This window comes from Carcharhinus amblyrhynchos, chromosome 29 (assembly GCF_965287045.1).
Source record: "Carcharhinus amblyrhynchos chromosome 29, sCarAmb.v2.hapA, whole genome shotgun sequence".
Lineage (NCBI taxonomy): Eukaryota > Metazoa > Chordata > Chondrichthyes > Carcharhiniformes > Carcharhinidae > Carcharhinus > Carcharhinus amblyrhynchos.
This window is the reverse complement of record NC_137352.1, coordinates 20,883,379-20,902,502: the sequence shown is the minus strand read 5'-3', so window position 1 is coordinate 20,902,502 and position 19,124 is coordinate 20,883,379. Positions and strand designations below refer to the sequence as shown.

The 19,124-nt window shown below is 45.4% G+C and overlaps 1 protein-coding gene across 1 annotated transcript in view; it reads right to left on the bottom strand.

Moving 5' to 3' along the window:
- Positions 1-19,124, bottom strand: part of igsf9bb (immunoglobulin superfamily, member 9Bb) — a 660,581-nt gene that overhangs the window by 147,916 nt on the left and 493,541 nt on the right. Inside the window, exon 6 of the mRNA XM_080214744.1 lies at positions 15,899-16,040. Within this exon, the coding sequence (XP_080070870.1) occupies positions 15,899-16,040 (142 nt within the window). The remainder of the gene's footprint in view (positions 1-15,898; positions 16,041-19,124) is intronic.

The window sequence follows — 19,124 nt, the reverse complement described above, 5'->3', positions numbered from 1 at the left end:
AGAGACCCGGGTTCAATTCCAGCCTCAGGTTACCTATGTGTGGATTTTGCACGTTCTCCCCGTGTCTGCTTGGGTTTCTTCCAGATGCTCTGGTTTCCTCCCAGTCCAAAGATGTGCCGGTTAGATTGATTGGCCACGCTAAATTGACCCTAGGGTCAGGGCATTGGCAGGGTAAATATATGCGGTTACAGAAATAGGACCTAGGTAGGATTCTGGTCGATGGGCCAAATGGCCTCCTTCTGCATTGTAGGGATTCTATGATGCTCGAGCTGATTACTAGCCCATTGAACTGTGTTGCGAATGGTGCATCTGTGGCCAATGAGCTCTGGTGTTGGATTTGAACCTGGAGCTTCTGGTCCAGCGGTAAGGGAGCTACTACAGTCAGGTGGCAGATACAGTTTAATGTCAAAAAAATGTGAGGTACTACATCTTCGAATTAAAAATAGGGCTAAGAGATACACTTGGAAGGGTCAAATTTTCAAGGGACTCCTGGTCTAGGCATAGAATAAAGAAACAGGAATGCAATGTTGAATTTTTATGTAAGATCATAGGCAGCAGTTTGAGTATTATGCACAGTTGTGAATGTTCTTTTACAGGTGGAATATAAATATTAGCAAAGCAAAGAAAAAAATGCAGCATAGATTTGCTACGATGCTACCAAAGTTGACGGGTGACACCAAGCTAGACAGAGTTAAGAAGTTTAGCCTTTTTCATTGCAACTGATAACTGGTGCCCTGATAAAATATAATATAGTAAATAGTCATTGATTGTTTTCTCACATCAATTAATGCTAATATTAAGACAATCATAAAAATTCACGTGAGGTCAGAGAATAATTCAAATGTGGGACTGAAAGAAGCAATGTTCATAAATTATGTTGCAAGCGAATTAGATAATAGCTTGAAAAAGGTGACCATCAAAAGTTTGGTAGGATTAGATGGGAACTATTTGAGGGACAAAGCAACAGCATGAGGTGATAAACCAAATGACCTTCCTCCGAGCTGTAATGTTCTATGATTCAGTGAAATCTATCAATCGAGGCATAGATCACAAACACAGAGGGGTCACACTGGAATTGTAAAGAACTTTGCTGAGGCCACAGCTGGAGTACTGTGTGCAGTTCTGGTCGCCACATTATTGGAAGGAGGTGATGGGGCTGGAGGAGGTGCAGTGAGGATTTACCAAGATGCTGCCTGTGATGGAAGATTTAAGTTATGAAGAGAGGTTGGATAGACTTGGGTTGTTTATACAGGAACAGAGAAGACTGAGGGGCCATCCGATTGAGGTGTACAAGATTATGAAAGACATGGACAGAGTGGATGGGGAGCAACTATTCCCCTTAGTTGAAAGGTCACTCACAAGGGGACATAGGTTCAAGATGAGGGGGAATGTGAGGAAGATCTTTTTTACCCAGAGGGTGGTGACAGTCTGGAATGCGATGCCTGGGAGGGTGGTGGAGGTGGGTAGCCTCACATCCTTTAATAAGTACCTGGATGAGCACTTGGCACGTCATAACATTCAGGGCTATGGGCCAAGTGCTGATAGATGGGATTAGGTGGGAGTTCATGTGTTTCTAAGAACATAAGAACCTAAGAAATAGGAGCAGGAGTAGGCCATCTAGCCCTTCGAGCCTGCCCTGCCATTCAATAAGATCATGGCTGATCTGTCATGGCTCAGTTCCACTTTCCCGCTTTCTCCCCATAACCCTTAATCCCTTTGCCTATCAAAAACCTATCTACCCGCGTCTTAAATATATTTAGCGAGGCAGCCTCCACCACTTCAACGGGCAGAGAATTCCAGAGATTCACCACCCTTTGAGTGAAGAAGTTCCTTCTCAACTCCATTCTAAACCGCCCCCCCTTTATCTTGAGGCTGTGCCCTCTAGTCCTACTGTCCTTTCTGAGCGGGAAGTCTCTCCACCTCTATCCTATCCATCCCATTCATCATCTTATACGTCTCAATGAGATCTCCCCTCATTCTTCTAAACTCTAACGAGTACAAGCCCAGTTTATTCAGCCTCTCCTCATAGATCAACCCCCTCAACCAACTTCTAATGTGCTGGTGTAGACTCGATGGGCCAAAAGGCTTCTACTACGCTGAATGATTCTATGATTCTACGATTCAATGCAATGAGGCAAGGGTTCAGGTTTAGTTATAGGAAACAGTCACAGTTTTGATGTGTAGCAGACATAAAACTGATGGAGTTCTTCAGCAAGCAGTTTCATTCTTGAGATTGCTGAACTGGAATGAATACACTTCCACAAAGTATAATTAAGAAACATAATTAGTGCACTGATAAAGATTAGGTCCTTATGGCCAAAGACTGTAAATGTCCATTGATCACTTAATTCCAACTAGCGTGCCATTTCCTTCTGTTCCACGAAGAAATTCACGCTTAAGATTAATGACGTCCAGTTTCATTGTCTCAATTGCGCTGACTAATACTTAATTTATTCCAATATTTCTGTGAATTAAGAAATCTGCCTCTGTTCTTCACAAACCTTTAATTCTATTTTACAACATCCGGCTTCCAGACACTAGCAGAAGCCAATTCTGTCAAATGACATGGGAGAAAGACTGTGTATAATTCATGGCGATCCTTCTAAGCTTAAGGGAAGCAAGTCCCATAAAATTAAAGAATTGTGGAAGAGGTTTGGTGAAACATTTTATTTCCGCTGATTAGCTTTAAGGAGTGCGATCGCAATTTCACTGATATAGTCCCGACCAACAATTGGAGCCTGTGGGATTTCCTATTCAATTGGTGACTGGCCACACAGTACACATTGATATGGTTTAAATTCCAAGCTGGCTGTGCCAATGGGAAACCATTACCAGCTTTGCACAACAGCTGTGAGCCAGAAATTACTCCAAATTTACAGACGGCCCTCATTAATATTTACTGTGTGCGCCAGAGAAAATCCTTCACTGCACCAGGACACATTAACATTGCCTCGAGCTTCACTTGAATCTTTGCTCTACCCCAGTTCCACTGGGTATCGCTCACCACATCACAGGGACTGTAATACAGAGCACTCTGACATTTACTAGAGTAGGAGCATTAGATACTGCCAGCGGATCAAATTCAATTTCAAACAGATGGGTTTGCGTTCCCTTTTTTCTGGCAAATTTCGTGCTTCTCTAATTGACATTTATCAGCAAATGCAGACTTATTGCACTGCACTCCAAAACTTCTGGTACTTTAAAGTAAGATACAGCACAGGCTAACATTACAGAGTATCAAGCACCCCTTATTCTGCCTTCAGAAATGTGCCTTAGACCTGGATGGTGTTACCCACTGTGCCAGTGTAACTTACCATGCCAGCAATCTTCACGACATCGCTAGGATCAATTTTCACCATTAAATAGCCCGTTACGCAGAAGGCATGGCAAGAAAATGGGACTTTTAAAGTTTATTTATTATTGTCACAAGTAGGCTTACGTTAATACAGCAATGATGTTACTGTGAAAATCCTCTAGTGACCACACTTCAGCGCCTGTTCGGGTACATTGAGAGAGAATTTAGCATGGCCCATCCTCCTAACCAGCATGTCTTTCGGACTGTGGGAGGAAACTGGAGCACCCAGGGCAAACCCCATGCAGACAGCAGGAGAATGTGCAGACTCTGCACAGGCAATGCAAGACGAGCACAGAATTGAACCCTGGTCACTGCTGTGAGGCAGCAGTGCTAATTACTGTGCCACCGTGCCACACATGGGATTTGACTAAATGTCTCATCAACTTGGATGGTCCGGCTACCACATTTGCAAAGTGCATTTAGTTGAATGGCTGGAACATGTGCTTGTTTTAACTAATAGACTTCCTTGTATATAAAACTGAGATCCCTGTGGTATACACAGGATTCTGACAACAATTTTCTGAGACAGATATGCATACATGTGTTGTGGCAATGAGTGACCTAACCTAATATTGTGTAATGAGCAACAATTAATTAACAACCTCATAATTAGGGATCCTCGAGGGAAGAGTGATCATAGTATATAGAATTCAAAATTCAGTTTGAGGGCGAGAAACTGTTTGGAATTAAACAAAGGTAATTACATAAGGATGAGGACAGACTCAAAGTAGGGTGTTTAAACGTATGCAATATCTCTGGCTGCATCTCAAATCCTATCATAGCACAACTGTAATTATCAAGTCTCCATCAAATAATACCCGAACCTCACTATAATTAATGAATTAGAAGAGAAACCCGACTCTACATTGAATGTGCAAAAATATCACAACTCACTAAGAGATGGGAGTTTACATAGAATCACAGAATCCTACACGGCAGAAGGAGGCCATTTGGCCCATCGAGTCTACACCAACCACAATCCCACCCGGGCCCTATCCCCATAACCCCATGCATTTACTCTAACTAATCCCCCTAACACTAAGGGGCAATTTTTTTTAAACATGGCTTAACAACCTAACCCCCATATCTTTCAACTGTGGGAGGAGAAAGGAGCAAACTGGAGGAAACCCATGCAGAAATGGGGAGAATGTGCAAACTCCACACAGGCAGTGACCCAAGCTGGGAATCGAACCCCCATCCCTGGTGCCGTGAGGCAGCAGTGCTAACCACTGTGCTGCTTCAGCGAGACTGGAAAATCATGCTCGAGGTCAATGGACATTTCCGTCGTCTGTCCCTCACCCGCTCCGATTCCGTGGCAGGCGGGGAGGTCGAACTTTGGTTAGATAACAATTCTCAGTAAAACACTATCTATCGATTGGTCCTCTTAAAATAAACTTGATCTTGAGTCATAAAATAAACACTTTCCTTGGAAGATATGAATAAAGGACCAAGGCTAAAAGTACAGAACAGCAGGAAGGTCAAAACAATAGGAAAGATGGAAAGATAAATCCAGAAATCACAGTGAGGTAGTGGCAGGGATTGCAAAATGGGGAGACTGAATGTGAAGGGCCTGGGCTCAAGCAAAGAAGCAGTGAGGATAGGAGAAGCTGAGATGTAGTTAGCTTTGAAAAGGTGAGCAAGCGTAAGTGTACGCAGAACATCAAATCTGGAAGGTGAAAACAACAAGCGAGGAACATTCAACTGCGCAATGACCAAAGCGAATTTGGGGAGGAAGAGTAAGAGTAAGAGCTAGAGTGAGAAAGAGTGAGAGAAAGAAAGAGAGAGAGAGACAGAGAGCTGTAGAACTGAGTTAGCGAAAAAGAGAGAACAAGCTAAAGAGACAGAGAGAGAGAGCTAGAGCGAGTTAGAGAGAGTGAGCAAAAGAGACAGTGTGAGCTAGAGAGAGTTAGAGAGAGTGAGAGAGAGGGCGACAGACAGTGTGAGCTGGAGACAGACAGTGTGAGGTTGAGAGTGTGAGGTGGAGACAGACAGTGTGAGGTGGAGAGCTAGAGTGAGGTACGGAGAAAGAAAGAGGGGAATTTTCCTGTCCCACCTGCCATGGGAATCATGGTGGGGGTGGGGGTGGGGAGCAGATAACGGTCCTTTGACCTTGGACGAGATTTTCTAGTTTTGGGGCGAGGGCGGACTGACAATCCTGTCCACAGAGAGAGATAGTGATTTGTAGAATTAGAGTGAATTAATAGTTAAAGTTAGAAGTTAAAGTTTATTTACTAGTCACAAGTAAGCCTTACATTAACACTGCAATGAAGTTACTGTGAAATTCCCATAGTCGCCACAGCCCGGCTCCTGTTTGGGCCAATGTACCTTACCTGCACGTCTTTCAGACTGTGGGAGGAAACCGAAGCACCTGGAGGAAACCCACGCAGACATGGGGAGAATGTGCAAACTCCACACAGACAGTGGCCCAAGCCAGGAATCGAAGTTGGGTCCCTGGCACTGTGAAGCAGCAGTGTAAAAAACAGAGTGCAAGCTGGAAAGAGAGGCAGGGAGAGAGAGAGAAAACTCGTGGGCAGAATTTTATGCCCCATCATGATGGGGGCAGGGATGTAAAATGCAGCAAGCCAGGATAACGGTCATTAAATTTCTTCCCCCACCCTGGCACCACCCCCGGTGAGCTAGCGAGCCAGATAGAGAGTGAGAACTTACCAGGCTGGAAGTGAAAGAAAATTTTTGTTGTTATGAAGGAATATGCTAACGTTTGAGTAAGAAAAGCTGTCGAATGGAAGAAAAACCACAGTGTCAGAGAAGAAGAGCTACTACAAGTGTACTTAAAGCCGTAAGACACCCTTGAGAGTCTGATGGTATTTGCTTTCACAGCTAATGACAAAATCTGAGATCTGTGAGTGTTGCACATTCTCCGACATCTGCTGTCCTAAGAAACAAGTCATCAGCATTAATACTTTTGATGCAGCAAGTGACTTGTGGCACAATTTTATTTGTTGGGTTAACTTAATTTCGGAGGTGACATTTTGTGGAAAGTTTACTCAGTCGGTGGCTAATCGTTCTGAATGAAAGCACTTTAAAATAAGACCGTTTAATTAATGCTTGTTTATCAACAAATTTCTTCATTAGGGGATTTATTATTCTGCAATAATAATATGCTCTCTGGACAGACACTGCAGATGCATCCAATTCGGGCGCATTCAAGTTTCAAGGTGCTGTCATTTCTGATTTTCAATGGGATCTTTGAAGTTGATCAAAAATAATTACAGCCGCCTGATAGATTTCACCTTCTGTGCCTGGCTGCATAATCTCCAAGGTAAAAACTGCGTAGATCTCATTTATCAGCCCATCCCATGCTCACGTACCAGCTTTGCAATTTCCCTATGATGTTGTATCGTCTGTCATTCTGGAGAATATATCCTTGCATTTCATGTGGAAGAGGATGAATGGGGTGAGGAGGGGGTCAGAGGTGACTTGGGCAGCTGATTCCCAGGCGGTCCCCATCCTTCTGATACCGTGAGGCCCCAGTATAAGGCCATGGCGCACAAGAGAACTGGAACCTTCTTCCAATTGGAAGAGCCCCAGTTAGCAGGATCAAGCAGCTATGGCTGCAGGTGGCCATGGGAGACAGTAACATCATGTTGCCCTCAAGATTACTAACACTTTCTTCCTCACGTCTTTCAGGTCGAGCAATGGAAACTCTGTGAGCAGCTGAGTTCATCTCCCATACTATACACCTTTTTCACATGCATAGTGCAGAATGGGCCATCTGATCCATTGAGTCTGCACCAACTCTCTGACACAGCATCTTACTCAGCCCTATCCCCATGACCCCACGCATTTCCTATGGCTAACCTTCCTAACCTATACATCGTGGGACAGTAAGGAGCAATTTAACGTGGCCAATCCACCTAACCTGCACATCTTTGGACTGCGGGAGGAAACTAAAGCATCCAGGGAAAGCCCATGCAGACACGGGGAGAATGTGCAAACTCCACACAGTCACCCAATTGAATCCGGGTCCCTGGTGCTATGAGGTGACAGTGCTAGCCACTGTGCAATTGTGCCACCCCATTAGCAGTAAAGTCTCCTTGTTGTGTTCCCAACAGCTATTCTGAAACAGGTTCCAGGTCCCCCATTGTCCCTATGCTGACCATTTAAAAATTGTGAACCGTTGCTCCCCATAGTCCCAAACTCCACAAGTAATTAATCAGAGAACGTTTGTTGCTATCCCCCCCATTACATGTTCCCTTTTAAAATCTAAGCCCAGCGCTTTGCTATCTGGAACCAGCGATGCCTTCTGATAGTGTGGGTTTACAAAACTCACTCCCACAGGGGATTGAAAATTTGGCAATGTAGAATGGGAAAAAAATGCTGACTTTGCAATTTCTGCACCCTGAAAATATTCCTTTTCTTCAACGTTAGAATATAGTCTCAGTTGGGTGGCATGGTGGTTAGCAGTGCCGCCTCACAGTGCCAGAGACCCGGGTTCGATTCCCAGCTTGGGTCACTGTTTGTGTGGAGTCAGCACGTTCTCCCTGTCTCTGCGTGGGTTTCCTCCAGGTGGAAAGACGTGCTGGTTAGGGTGCATTGGCCATGCTAAATTCTCCCTCAGTATACCCAAACAGGCGTTGGAGCGTGATGACTAGGAGATTTTCACAGTAACTTCATTGCATTGTCAGTGTGAGCCTACTTGTGACACTAATAAATAAACTTAAATTTCTAGCTCCGGATTGAAAATCAAGCTCGTGAATTTCTAAATATTGGTAAAGTTTTCTAAACAAATGGCAGGAAAAGTAGAAGTGGAAAGTTCAATCTCCTCAGACTGAGCACAGAATACTGTGCAAGGCTGGCACTAGTACACAGTATAATAGCATCCATTCTGTATGAAGGCCTGTTTCATTTGCCCACAACCAAACACAGTTTCAATGTGCTTTCTCACTGTTGTTTCCATCTCCGACATACCTCACCAACAGCCGTAAGGCAAACGCAGAACCTTTTATAAGAATTTACCTTTTTGTTTTACCTCTTTTAGGCCAAATTTCACCTAATTTGCGGAATGGATTCACAGGTCGTCATTGTTTGTTGCTTTTTAGAAATGAAATCCAGTATTGCGGTTTTGTCTTGATTGTCAGCTTGTCCTGCTCACAAGCATAACTCTTCTTCTCCTGGGTTTCAGCAATGAACCACACCTGCAGTGCAGAAGGAGGCTATTCAGCCCATCAAGCCAATCACTGTCCCACCCAGGCCCTATCCCCATAACCCCATGCATTTATCCTAGCTAGTCCCCCTGGCACTGAGGGGCAATTTAGCATGGCCAATCCACCTAACCCGCACATCTTTGCACATGACAGCAGACTCAAGCAGCCTGGCTGCTGGGTACTGCTCTGTATTCAGCTTTCCCAAGGTTAACCATTCCGCCTGGAGACAAATAGCAACCAGGCAGGTAAAAGCAATGATAAAAAAAATTTGAAGGATATTTTAAACCCACTGATATAAATATACAAGCAACTTGTGTCTCTATTTCAATTTAACAGTGTAAATACGTTGGTTGGGGCAGCATGTTGGCAGTGGTTAGCACTGCGTCCTCACAGCGCCAGGGACCTAGGTTCGATTCCTGGCTTGGGTCACCGTCTGTGCAGAGTTTGCACATTCTCCCTGTGTCTGTGTGGGTTTCCTCCAGGTGCTCTGGTTTCCTCCCAGAGCACAAAGATGTGGGGGTTAGGTTGTTTGGCCATGATAAATGCCCCTTTAGTGTTAGGGAGATTAGTGGGGTCCTAGGGATTGGGCCTGTGTGGCATTGTTGTCAGTGCAGGCTCAATGGGCCAAATGGCCTCCTTCTGCACACAAGTGATTCTATGATTCTGTACCTCTCACCTTTCCTTAACATCTCAATACAATCACTGCTGCATGAAAAGACATGAAGCATAAACCCATCTTATGGTCAAATTATCCCACATTCAGAAACGCAAAAATATTGCATGTTAGTGTTTTGATTCAAAGGGACCTTGAGGGGTTATTTGCTGATAGCTCTGATCCATTAATGCTATTTTGAAAATGCCTTCCCTATAATTACAAAGGCTCATTTTTAAAAAGGTCTTGTCAGCGTCAGTCTCTGTACAAAAAGACCCCATTGTACATGCACCCCTGAACACTACCACCAGGTGGCAGAGTGTCCATGTTTCTGCAGTTGGCGAATAGATTCAGAAGCAACCTTGGACAATATACAAATTTCTTAGCAGCAGAATATCATCCATGCTGAAGAATGGATTCACAGGTCATCACATTGTTGAGTGGGATTTTTCATATTATACCTTAACTCCCACCCCAGCCTCTCAGAGGCTAACGTTACTGAATTGAGACATTCACTTCAAATTAATAGAGTGCGGATCAGCACAGGGCTCAGAATGGAACAATAATATCATGGTTCTTGCAACAACGTGATTTTTTTTTTGTTTAGATGGTCCAGTGAGATGGAGAACAATGGCACAGATCATCTGAAGACAGGAAAACCCATTTAAAATCGGTGAATAGAACTGGAAAGAGATATATTAGCTTTTTGCACAGATATGAAAATGCAATTTGTTAATTTAATGTGACTGATGCATTTATCCAAGCCATTGGTGATGAGATAAAACATCAAGAAGCTTCTAACCACTATACCGCACCATCAGAATACTATCTGGTGGCAGTTTGCAGTTCTTTGTAATTGACTCCTCAAGATCTGACACGGTGGCACAGTGGTTAGCACCACTGCCTCACAGCACCAGGGACCCAGGTTCAATTCCGGTGACTGTCTGTATGGAGTTTGCACATTCTCCCCACATCTGTGAGGGTTTCCTCCCATTGTCCAAAGATGTGTAGGTTAAGCTGGGTTGGCCATGGTGAATATGTGGAGTTACAGGGACAGGGTGGGCCTGAGCAAAATACTCTGCCAGAGACTTGGTGTAGGCTTGATGGGCTGAATGGCCTCCTCCTGCACTGTAGGGGCTCCATTCTATGGAAATATAGGCCAATTACAAGCTATAAAGAAGAAATTCTGCATGGTTCATTGAAGGGTATATATTGAGCAGAGTAAATGGCCTTTTACCTCCATTCCACACTTTTGTGTTATTAAGACATGTTTGAGGTCTGGTAACATGTAGCTTCCATGCCAGGTGCTTTGTTTTGTCCTATTTCTGTGTCCTCAGTTTCCAGTCAGACAGACACTGTAGTAACTTGAGGCAATTTGATTAGCACATAACTAAATGATTTATTGATGCTAGATACAATTAAGGCGTATATACAATGAAGGGTTTAACATTATAATTAATATAGGTTGACTCCTAACAACACCCTGACTTTACCTGAAGTCCTCCAGCCCCGGGAATGCTCACCCTCCCAATTGGCCCAGGTTTGTGCACTTGTGCCCCATTGGCTTTGGCCCAATTACATGGTCCTTAAAGGGACCACACTATCACACTCCTGCCCTCCCCCATCCCCCTAAATTCTTGCTTTACTTATGATAAAACAAACAGAAAAACAGTTTATACATAGGAAACAGCAATATTATAGAAGGGACACCAGGGAAAACGGATCATAATGTCAGCCGGTCCGGAAACTTTCAGACCCTTGCAGAATGCTACAACTCTGTCAGGGGTTCTTCAGCAGCTGATGACACAGGATCCACTGATAGGGTGGACGTGCTAATCACCTCTGGAGCTAGGCCTTTGCCGGCACCTCCTGTCTCACGCACCAAAACCAGAGGCACGGAACTGTCTTGTTCAGAGGCTGGTACATATGGACTTGATACGGGCACACTTGCTCGGTCAACATGCCTCTTAACTTGACGGCCCTGTGCGTCTGCCACCTCCACAACTCTCCCTGGTACTCACTGAAGTTCTGTGTCAACACAAGATCGCCCACCTTAAACAATCTATCCCCTCTCTGCGTGTCATAATATTCCTTCTGAGAGGCTTGTCTAGCCTCCAACCTCCCTGACAAATTTGTGAACACGAAGTCCAAACAGGTAGGCAGGAATTGACCCATTGGCAACTCTGCAGGTGTGACCTCACTGGTAGAGTGAGGTGTGGTGCTGTGGGACAGCAAAAACTTGCCAATTGCAATGGCAACAGCCTATGAACCTGCTTCTACAAGGAAGCCTTGAACATCTGTGCGGCTCAATCCACGAACCCATTCCAGGCCAGGTGGTAGGGGGGCTGACTTAGCACAACGAATGTCATTAAACTTGACAAGAGTCTGAAATTCAGCAGCCATGAACGCAGTTCCATTGTCGGATACTAACACTCAAGGAAGACCGTAGATTGCAAAACATCTGGCTTAATTTATCAATAATAGATGAAGCTGTGATAGATCTCATGAGCTGAATGTCCAATCATTTGGATTGAGAATCTGCTAAGATCAGAAAACTACGCTCCAAACAAAGTCCAGCAAAAGCTACTTGAAGCCAAGTCCCAGGGGTACGTGTTCACTGGTGGCAGTAATGTTTGCTGGTTCAAACTGCGCCACTATTTGTTCAATGTCTCTGTCAATGCCAGGCCACCAGACATAACTTCCTTCAACACTTTCATTCTGCTCTTACTAGGATGGGCATCACCTAACTATTGGAGCCGATGGCCATCACTCCAGTGGGTGGTACAATGACACAGCCCCCCCACTACAAAAGCACCCCATCTTTGCAGGTTACTTTGTCCCTGCGTGGCACATACGGCTTTGTTTGTTCTGCCTTGTCGAAGCACCATTCTGTCAGTACTATTTCCGTGACCTTCGACATCTACAGGTCACTATCTGTCTATGACAGGCTGCTGAGACTGACAGGGCTCCAAAAAAATGCAGTGCGAACACTAACTCCTGCAAACAGATGGTGACTGTACAGTCTGTGATGGGGGAAGGCAGATAATGCATCCGCATTTGAGATCTGCATTCCCAGCCCATGCCCATCTCTGCACCCTGGCCAAGGCACAGTAAGAAGTCCCACAAGACCAGGTCAAAGTCCAACCAGTTTATTTGATAGTAAACCCACAAACTTTTGGAAACATTGTTCCTTCGTCACTGGCCAAGGCAACAGGTGGCACTGACTTATTCTCTTGGGAAAGGCCCAACAATGGTTTATGATCTAACACAGTAGTGAAATGCCATTCAAAGGCATATTGGTGACATTTTTTCATCGGGTAGATGGCTGTCAGGCTTTCCTTGTCTATTTGTGAGTGTTTTTAATCAGAGTCTGGCCAAGTCCTCGATGCTACAATGCTGTGGTGGTCAGCTGACCCGGTGGAAATAGGAAGCGGATGGGGGCTGAGGGAGGCTTTTGTGACCCAGGGTGTGGCCCAGGTGGTTGTATAATGAAGGATCCTCATTCAACCTTTAATTTGGATTTACTCTGTGAAGTTGTTTTTTTGCTTATTATTGCTTGTTACTGGAGGATTCTTATGGTCGGATGAACACTCGAAGCAAATGCGATCGGTCTCTCCACACCACCAGCCAGTCTATGGGATTGAGCCACTCCAACTCCATATGGTGAGGCATTACAAGTGATGACTAACTCCTTCCTCAGGTCAAAGTGCATGGGCATTGACGATGACTATGAAGCTTGTTTGACTTTTACAAACACCTCTTCTTACATGTCTCCCCACTTCCATCACTGATGCTTCTTTAAAAATCGATGTGTGGGTGGGGGGAGCAGCATTCAGCAGAAACTTTCCATAATAATTGACCACTCTGAGGAAAGACTTCAGTCCTGTTACATTCCTCGGCTTTGGCAATCCCGTAATAGCTCTCACCTTATTTTTCAGGGGACGCAACCCCTTTGAATCCACTTTGAACCCAATGTATGTAACCTCCTCAATTTGGAAAACACATTTCTCGCATCTCAACCATCTGCCAGCTTCCTTAAACCTCTTAAGCACTTTGTCCAGGTTTGCAGCATGTTCCTCAGGAGACGTACCTGCAATTAGGGCATCTTTCAAGTATATCACCTCTTTGCGAATTCCCTGTAACAGGTTCTCCTTAGTCCACTGAAATGCAAGACACCAAATAGGAGTTGGATGTATCAATATAACCCCTTGTGGGTATTTACTGCAACTGACTTACTGGAGTCCTCTCCCAATTCCAGTTGTCGATAAGCATGACTTAGGTTTATCTGAGTGTATTTGAGGATTCCTGCTAACTCAGCGTAGATCCTGGGAATGGGGTAATAACCCAGCGGAAGTCCTCTGTTCACCGTCAGTTCAAGTCTGCGCAGATCCTCATGGATACGGTCCAGTTTCAGGATGGGGACAATGGGCCCATTCTGAAAACTGCACAGACTTAATGGTGCCCAAGTCTTCCAGCCTTTTCAGTCTACTTCCCGATGTAATGCGTATGATATTGGACAAGCTAGAAGAACCAAGGTGTAACCTTGGGGTTCGAGTAAATTTTAGTTTTAATGCTTTTTATTTGACCAGGTTCCCTCTGGACCACCTCCTGATATTTACACAGGAGTTCTTGAAAGCATCTACACCTAACAACACCCTGACTCCAACTGAAGCTCCCTACTGATTAACCTACGTTCATGCACTCGCGCTCCATTGGCTGTGGCCTGGTCACGTGGCCGACAAAGGATTGTCCCTTAAAGGGGCCACGCTACCACAGACACCGTTTGTGCTGGCACCTCTTGTCCATGATGATCAGCACAAGAAACATACAATTGCTGAAATAATTACTGCGACTTTATGTAAAGGTTCCCAATGGTTTATGATCAGGAAGTCATATTATAGTCTAGAATTTGTACACTAATATATGCAGATTTTGCAGCCACTGTGGGTGGTGATGGTGTGCAGAGATTTGTTAAAGTTTGAGGTCTGAACCATATTGTCAATGAACAAATTTTAGTCTATCATTCAGGGCCCTCCCTAACAGCTGGATTTTTCACTTCTGTACTTGACAGCCAGTGATGTCTCAATCACGGAGCGAATGGACGAGTGCAGAGGCAGAAATCCCTGGTGAAAGCCTAATGGATTCATTTATTCCTGAGCTGCAGGAATAGAAAGTTTGTTCATTTGCAACGCTATGAAGAGGCCATGTGCGTCCGCACACGTCAAGCTCAATTTCGAGCCCCTTGTCCATCTGCTCACTTTGTGTGTGATAAAAATACAGACCTATTCATAGAGTACAGGTTTACGATTCTATTGCATGTAGAGAGAATGGTCAGCACTGCTGCCTCACAGTGCCAGGAACCTGGGTTCAATTCCCGGCTTGGGTCACTGTCTGTGTGGAATCTGTATGTTCTCCCCACGTCTGTGTGGGTTTCCGGCGGGTGCTCCGGTTTCCTCTCAGTCCAAAGATGTGCGAGTTAGGCAGATTGGTCATGCTAAATTCTCCCTCAGTGTCCCTGAACAGGCACCAGAGTGTGACGACTAGAGGAGGATTTCCACAATAACTTCATTACAGTGTTAATGTAAGCCTACTTAAGACTAATAAATAAACTTCAACTTTACTTTAGGGAACGTGTCCTCATGTGCAGGAAGCTTTAACTTTGTGCAAGGGAAATTAAAAATTACATCCATTCTCACAACTATGTTGCCACCTGTTTCAAGACAGCAGTGCCGTTCAACATAATGTGAGAACAAATCAGTTGGGGATTTATGGCTTCCATTACTGGGTGTACTCTCAACAAAACCATCATACATTATACGTACAATAAAATCGGTGCTGTATGAAGGAACAGCTTTGCAGACAGCACGGTGGTTAATACTGCTGCCTCACAGTGCCAGGGACCCGGGTTCAATTCCAGCTCTGTGTCACTGTCTATGTGGAGTTTGCACATCAACACTGCATCAACCACAATCCCACCCAAGTCCTATCCCTTTAACCCCCCTCCTTATTTGCCTTGCTAATCCCCCTGACAGTAAGGAGAAACTTAGCATGGCCAATTAACCCAGTGTGGGAGGAATGAGCGGGGTTAAGGGCCTGGGTGGGATTGTGGTTGGGGCAGGCTCGATGGGCCAAATGGCTCTTCCTGCACTGGAGGAATTCTATGATTCTACGAGTAAAAACACAATGGATGGGATTTTCCGGCCGCATTCACCCCCAAGACCGGAAATTCCCGGCCAAGGTCAACAGACTTTTGCATGGACCGTGTCCCGCCCGCTAGGATTCCTGGGAAAATTCCCCTCGATGTCTCAACACTGCAAAATCAATCATGAGTTCCCAAGGCTGACTGCTCGCTAGTGACCCCTGCTGCAATGTGAACATATGTGTAAATTAGATGGGAGAAGGAGCAGGTTTGCTTGTGATGCCTCACATGGTGAAAAGCCTGTGGACACCTCCTCACAATGGAAACCCAACTGACTGATCTACTGTGGGACGCCAGCATCGAGTAACCTGAGAAGGGGGTTAGCATCTTCTGGAGAGGAAAAATAAATCCAAGGAAATAAAATATACATGCCTCATAAATGAAGGAAAAATAGCTTGCTAAAAACAAAGTGAAGGAAGAAGAACATTTACAATATTTTTGCCAATAGATTAGGAGCTGCACAAAAAAGTCACCTGGTGGGAACAGAAATGCCAATCAGTGCAAAAGAAAAAAAAACAAGACTTTACTTCTTGAAGAAGACATTCTCTTCCTCCCAGAACCAGATGTACGTCAAGTTGCCAGGATATGCTTCTGCTTGGCAGGTGAAGAGGGCATCTTGCGATATGTTCACTGTGATATTTTCTGGCGGTGAGATGATGAAGGGTGGCCCTGGGAGACAGCAGAAAGATCAAGTTAGTTAATTATTGTGGAGATAATTGCACGGAAGGTGGGTGAGAAAAAAATGGATCCAGCCAACAAGTGGGACAGAAGATCATTGCAAACAATGAAGCCATAATTGTCAGGATTTTAAATGGTAGTTCTACATTCTGTAAGCCCAGACCATTCTGATACCTCTGTACTGGGTAATATATAGCTCCTGTGAGCAGAACTCTAATTTACACAGAAATAAAATGACCTGCCCTTAACTTGGCCTTTGGATGATTACGGATTGAGCTCCGTGCTGATACATGGGGAGTCACTGCTTTCCGACCACTTGTTTTTTTTTAAACCAGAGAACTTGACAAATCACAACATGGCATCCGTTCAAAAGATACAGTAAAATCCATCAGGTGGTCAGGAAGTTAAACTTCTCCCTCAAATGGCTTCATCCTCCTCGTTATCACAAGCTGCATTGAAAACGTCATGACATGTCTGACAAGGAACCCGCTTGCTTTGGTTAGAACCTTTCTTCCATTCAAGCTGCGCGCGGAGAAAATATGCCCTTAAGGACAAAACCATTCCAGAGAGGCATTTATGATTGCCTATTTACGGAGAGGCCAGACATCAGTTTCACCACACTGAATCCTTACTGTGCAGAAAGAGACCATTCGGCCCATCGAGCCTGCACCGACAACAATCCTCCCCAGGCCCTATCCCCATAACCCCACATATTTACCCTGCTAATCCCCCTAACCTACGCATCCTGGGACACTAAGGACCAATTTAGCATGGCCAATGCACCTAATCCACACACCTTTGGACAATAGGAGGCAATCGGAGCACCCGGAGGAAACCCAGCAGACACGGAGAGAAGGTGAAAACTCCACACAGTCACCCAAGCTGGTGATCGAACCCAGGTCCCTGAAGCTGTGAGGCAGCAGTGCTAACCACTGGGCCGCCATACCGCCCCATTCCAAGTGACATGTTGTCCCTTGAGGGGAACTGCTTGATAGAGCAGACGCAGCACGGTTTCGTTAAAGGGAAGTCGTGTCTGACAAATTTACTGGAGTTCTATGAGGATGTGTCTAGGGCGGTGGATAGAGGAGAGCCAGTGGATGTGGTCTTTCTTGATTTTCAGAAGGCGTTTGACAAGGTACCTCACAAGAGGTTATTGCAGAAGGTCAGGGGACATGGAGTTGGGGGTAGGGTGTTAGCGTGGATAGAGGACTGGTTGTCAAATAGGAGGCAGAGAGTGGGGGTCAATGGGTGCTATTCGGATTGGCGGATGGTGACTAGTGGAGTGCCCCAGGGGTCGGTGTTGGGGCCTCAGCTATTTACCATTTATATAGATGATCTGGAGGAGGGAACCGAGTGTAGGGTGTCGAAATTTGCTGATGACACCAAAATTGGTGGAAAGGCAAATTGTGCGGAGGGTGGGGAGAGTATACAGAAGGATCTAGATAGGCTGGGCGAATGGGCCAGGAAATGGCAAATGGAATTTAATGTTGGCAAGTGCGAGGTGGTCCACTTTGGTAGGAATAATGGTAGGAAGGATTATTACTTACGTGGAGAAAAACTGCAGCAGGCGACGGTGCAGAGGGACCTCGGGGTCCTTGTGCATGAGTCGCAAAAACCCAGCTTGCAGGTGCAGCAGGTGGTCAGGAAGGCGAATGGGATGCTGGCCTTCATCGCGAGGGGGATTGAATATAAAAGCAGGGAGGTCTTGCTGCGGCTGTATAGGGCATTGGTGAGGCCGCAGCTGGAGTACTGTGTGCAGTTTTGGGCGCCGTACTTACGCAAGGATATTTTGGCCTTGGAGGGAGTGCAGAGGAGGTTTACTAGGCTGATACCGGAGTTGAGGGGGTTGAGCTATGAGGAGAGGCTGAATAAATTAGGCTTGTACTTGTTAGAGTTTAGAAGAATGAGGGGGGATCTCATTGAGACGTATAAGATTATGAATGGGATGGATAGGATAGAGGTGGAGAGACTCTTCCCGCTCAGAAAGGATAGTAGGACGAGGGGGCACAGCCTCAAGATAAAGGGGGGCGCGGTTTAGAACGGAGTTGAGGAGGAACTTCTTCACTCAAAGGGTGGTGAATCTCTGGAATTCTCTGCCCGTTGAAGTGGTGGAGGCTACCTCGCTAAATATTTTTAAGACGCGGGTTGATGGGTTCTTGATAAGAGAGGGGATTAAGGGTTATGGGGAGAGGGCGGGAAAGTGGAACTGAGCCACGACAGATCAGCCATGATCTTATTGAATGGCAGGGCAGGCTCGAAGGGCTAGTTGGCCTACTCCTGCTTCTATTTCTTATGTTCTTATATGTTCTTATATTTATGGGGCAGGGAGGAGGGTACAGCAATGGGAAGGGGCAATTCAGTGATCAGGAAGTGTGATAGTACAGGTCTCCCCTCAGCTCTGCTGAATTTGGTGGCAGGACCTATGCCACCTTTGGAATCTGTATCTGACCTTTGCCAACCACACTGAGGGCCAGGCTGTCTGTCTGGTGGGTAGACCAGCTGTGAAATGGATAGAAAGGAGTCATTTAGGATTGGTCAATGGAAACGGATTGAATGGCTCAAAAGATCATGTTGGGGGAGTAGGGGGTGAGGAGGAAGGGGGTAGCGGGTACTGGAGAACTGGGTCAGGTGTCATGGAGGAGATTATGGGAGATTGTGTTTGTGTGTGTGTGTGTGTGTATGTATGTATGTGTGTATGTCTGAGAGTGCGTGTGCATGTGTGCACACGTGTGTGCATGTGTGTGTGGCATGAGTGTGTGCATGTTGAATATGCGTGTTTGTGTATGTGTGTGTGTGCACACGTGTTTGTGTCTGTCTTTGGTTGCATGCGCATGCGAGTGCGTGCATGTGTGTGTTTTCACAAACCCTTACAAATCAATTCCAATCCAGGTCCCACTAGCACAAACGGTTGCTGATTCATCCCTCCTACTCACCCTGTTAAAGATAAATCCTTTGCTCATTAAGTAACAAACAGGCTCCTGACTTGTCATAATTGTGCTCTCCAACAAGAGCTATCACACTGAGTGCATCCAGGAGCTGTAGCGACATATTCAATGAGGATAATGTGATCTTCTG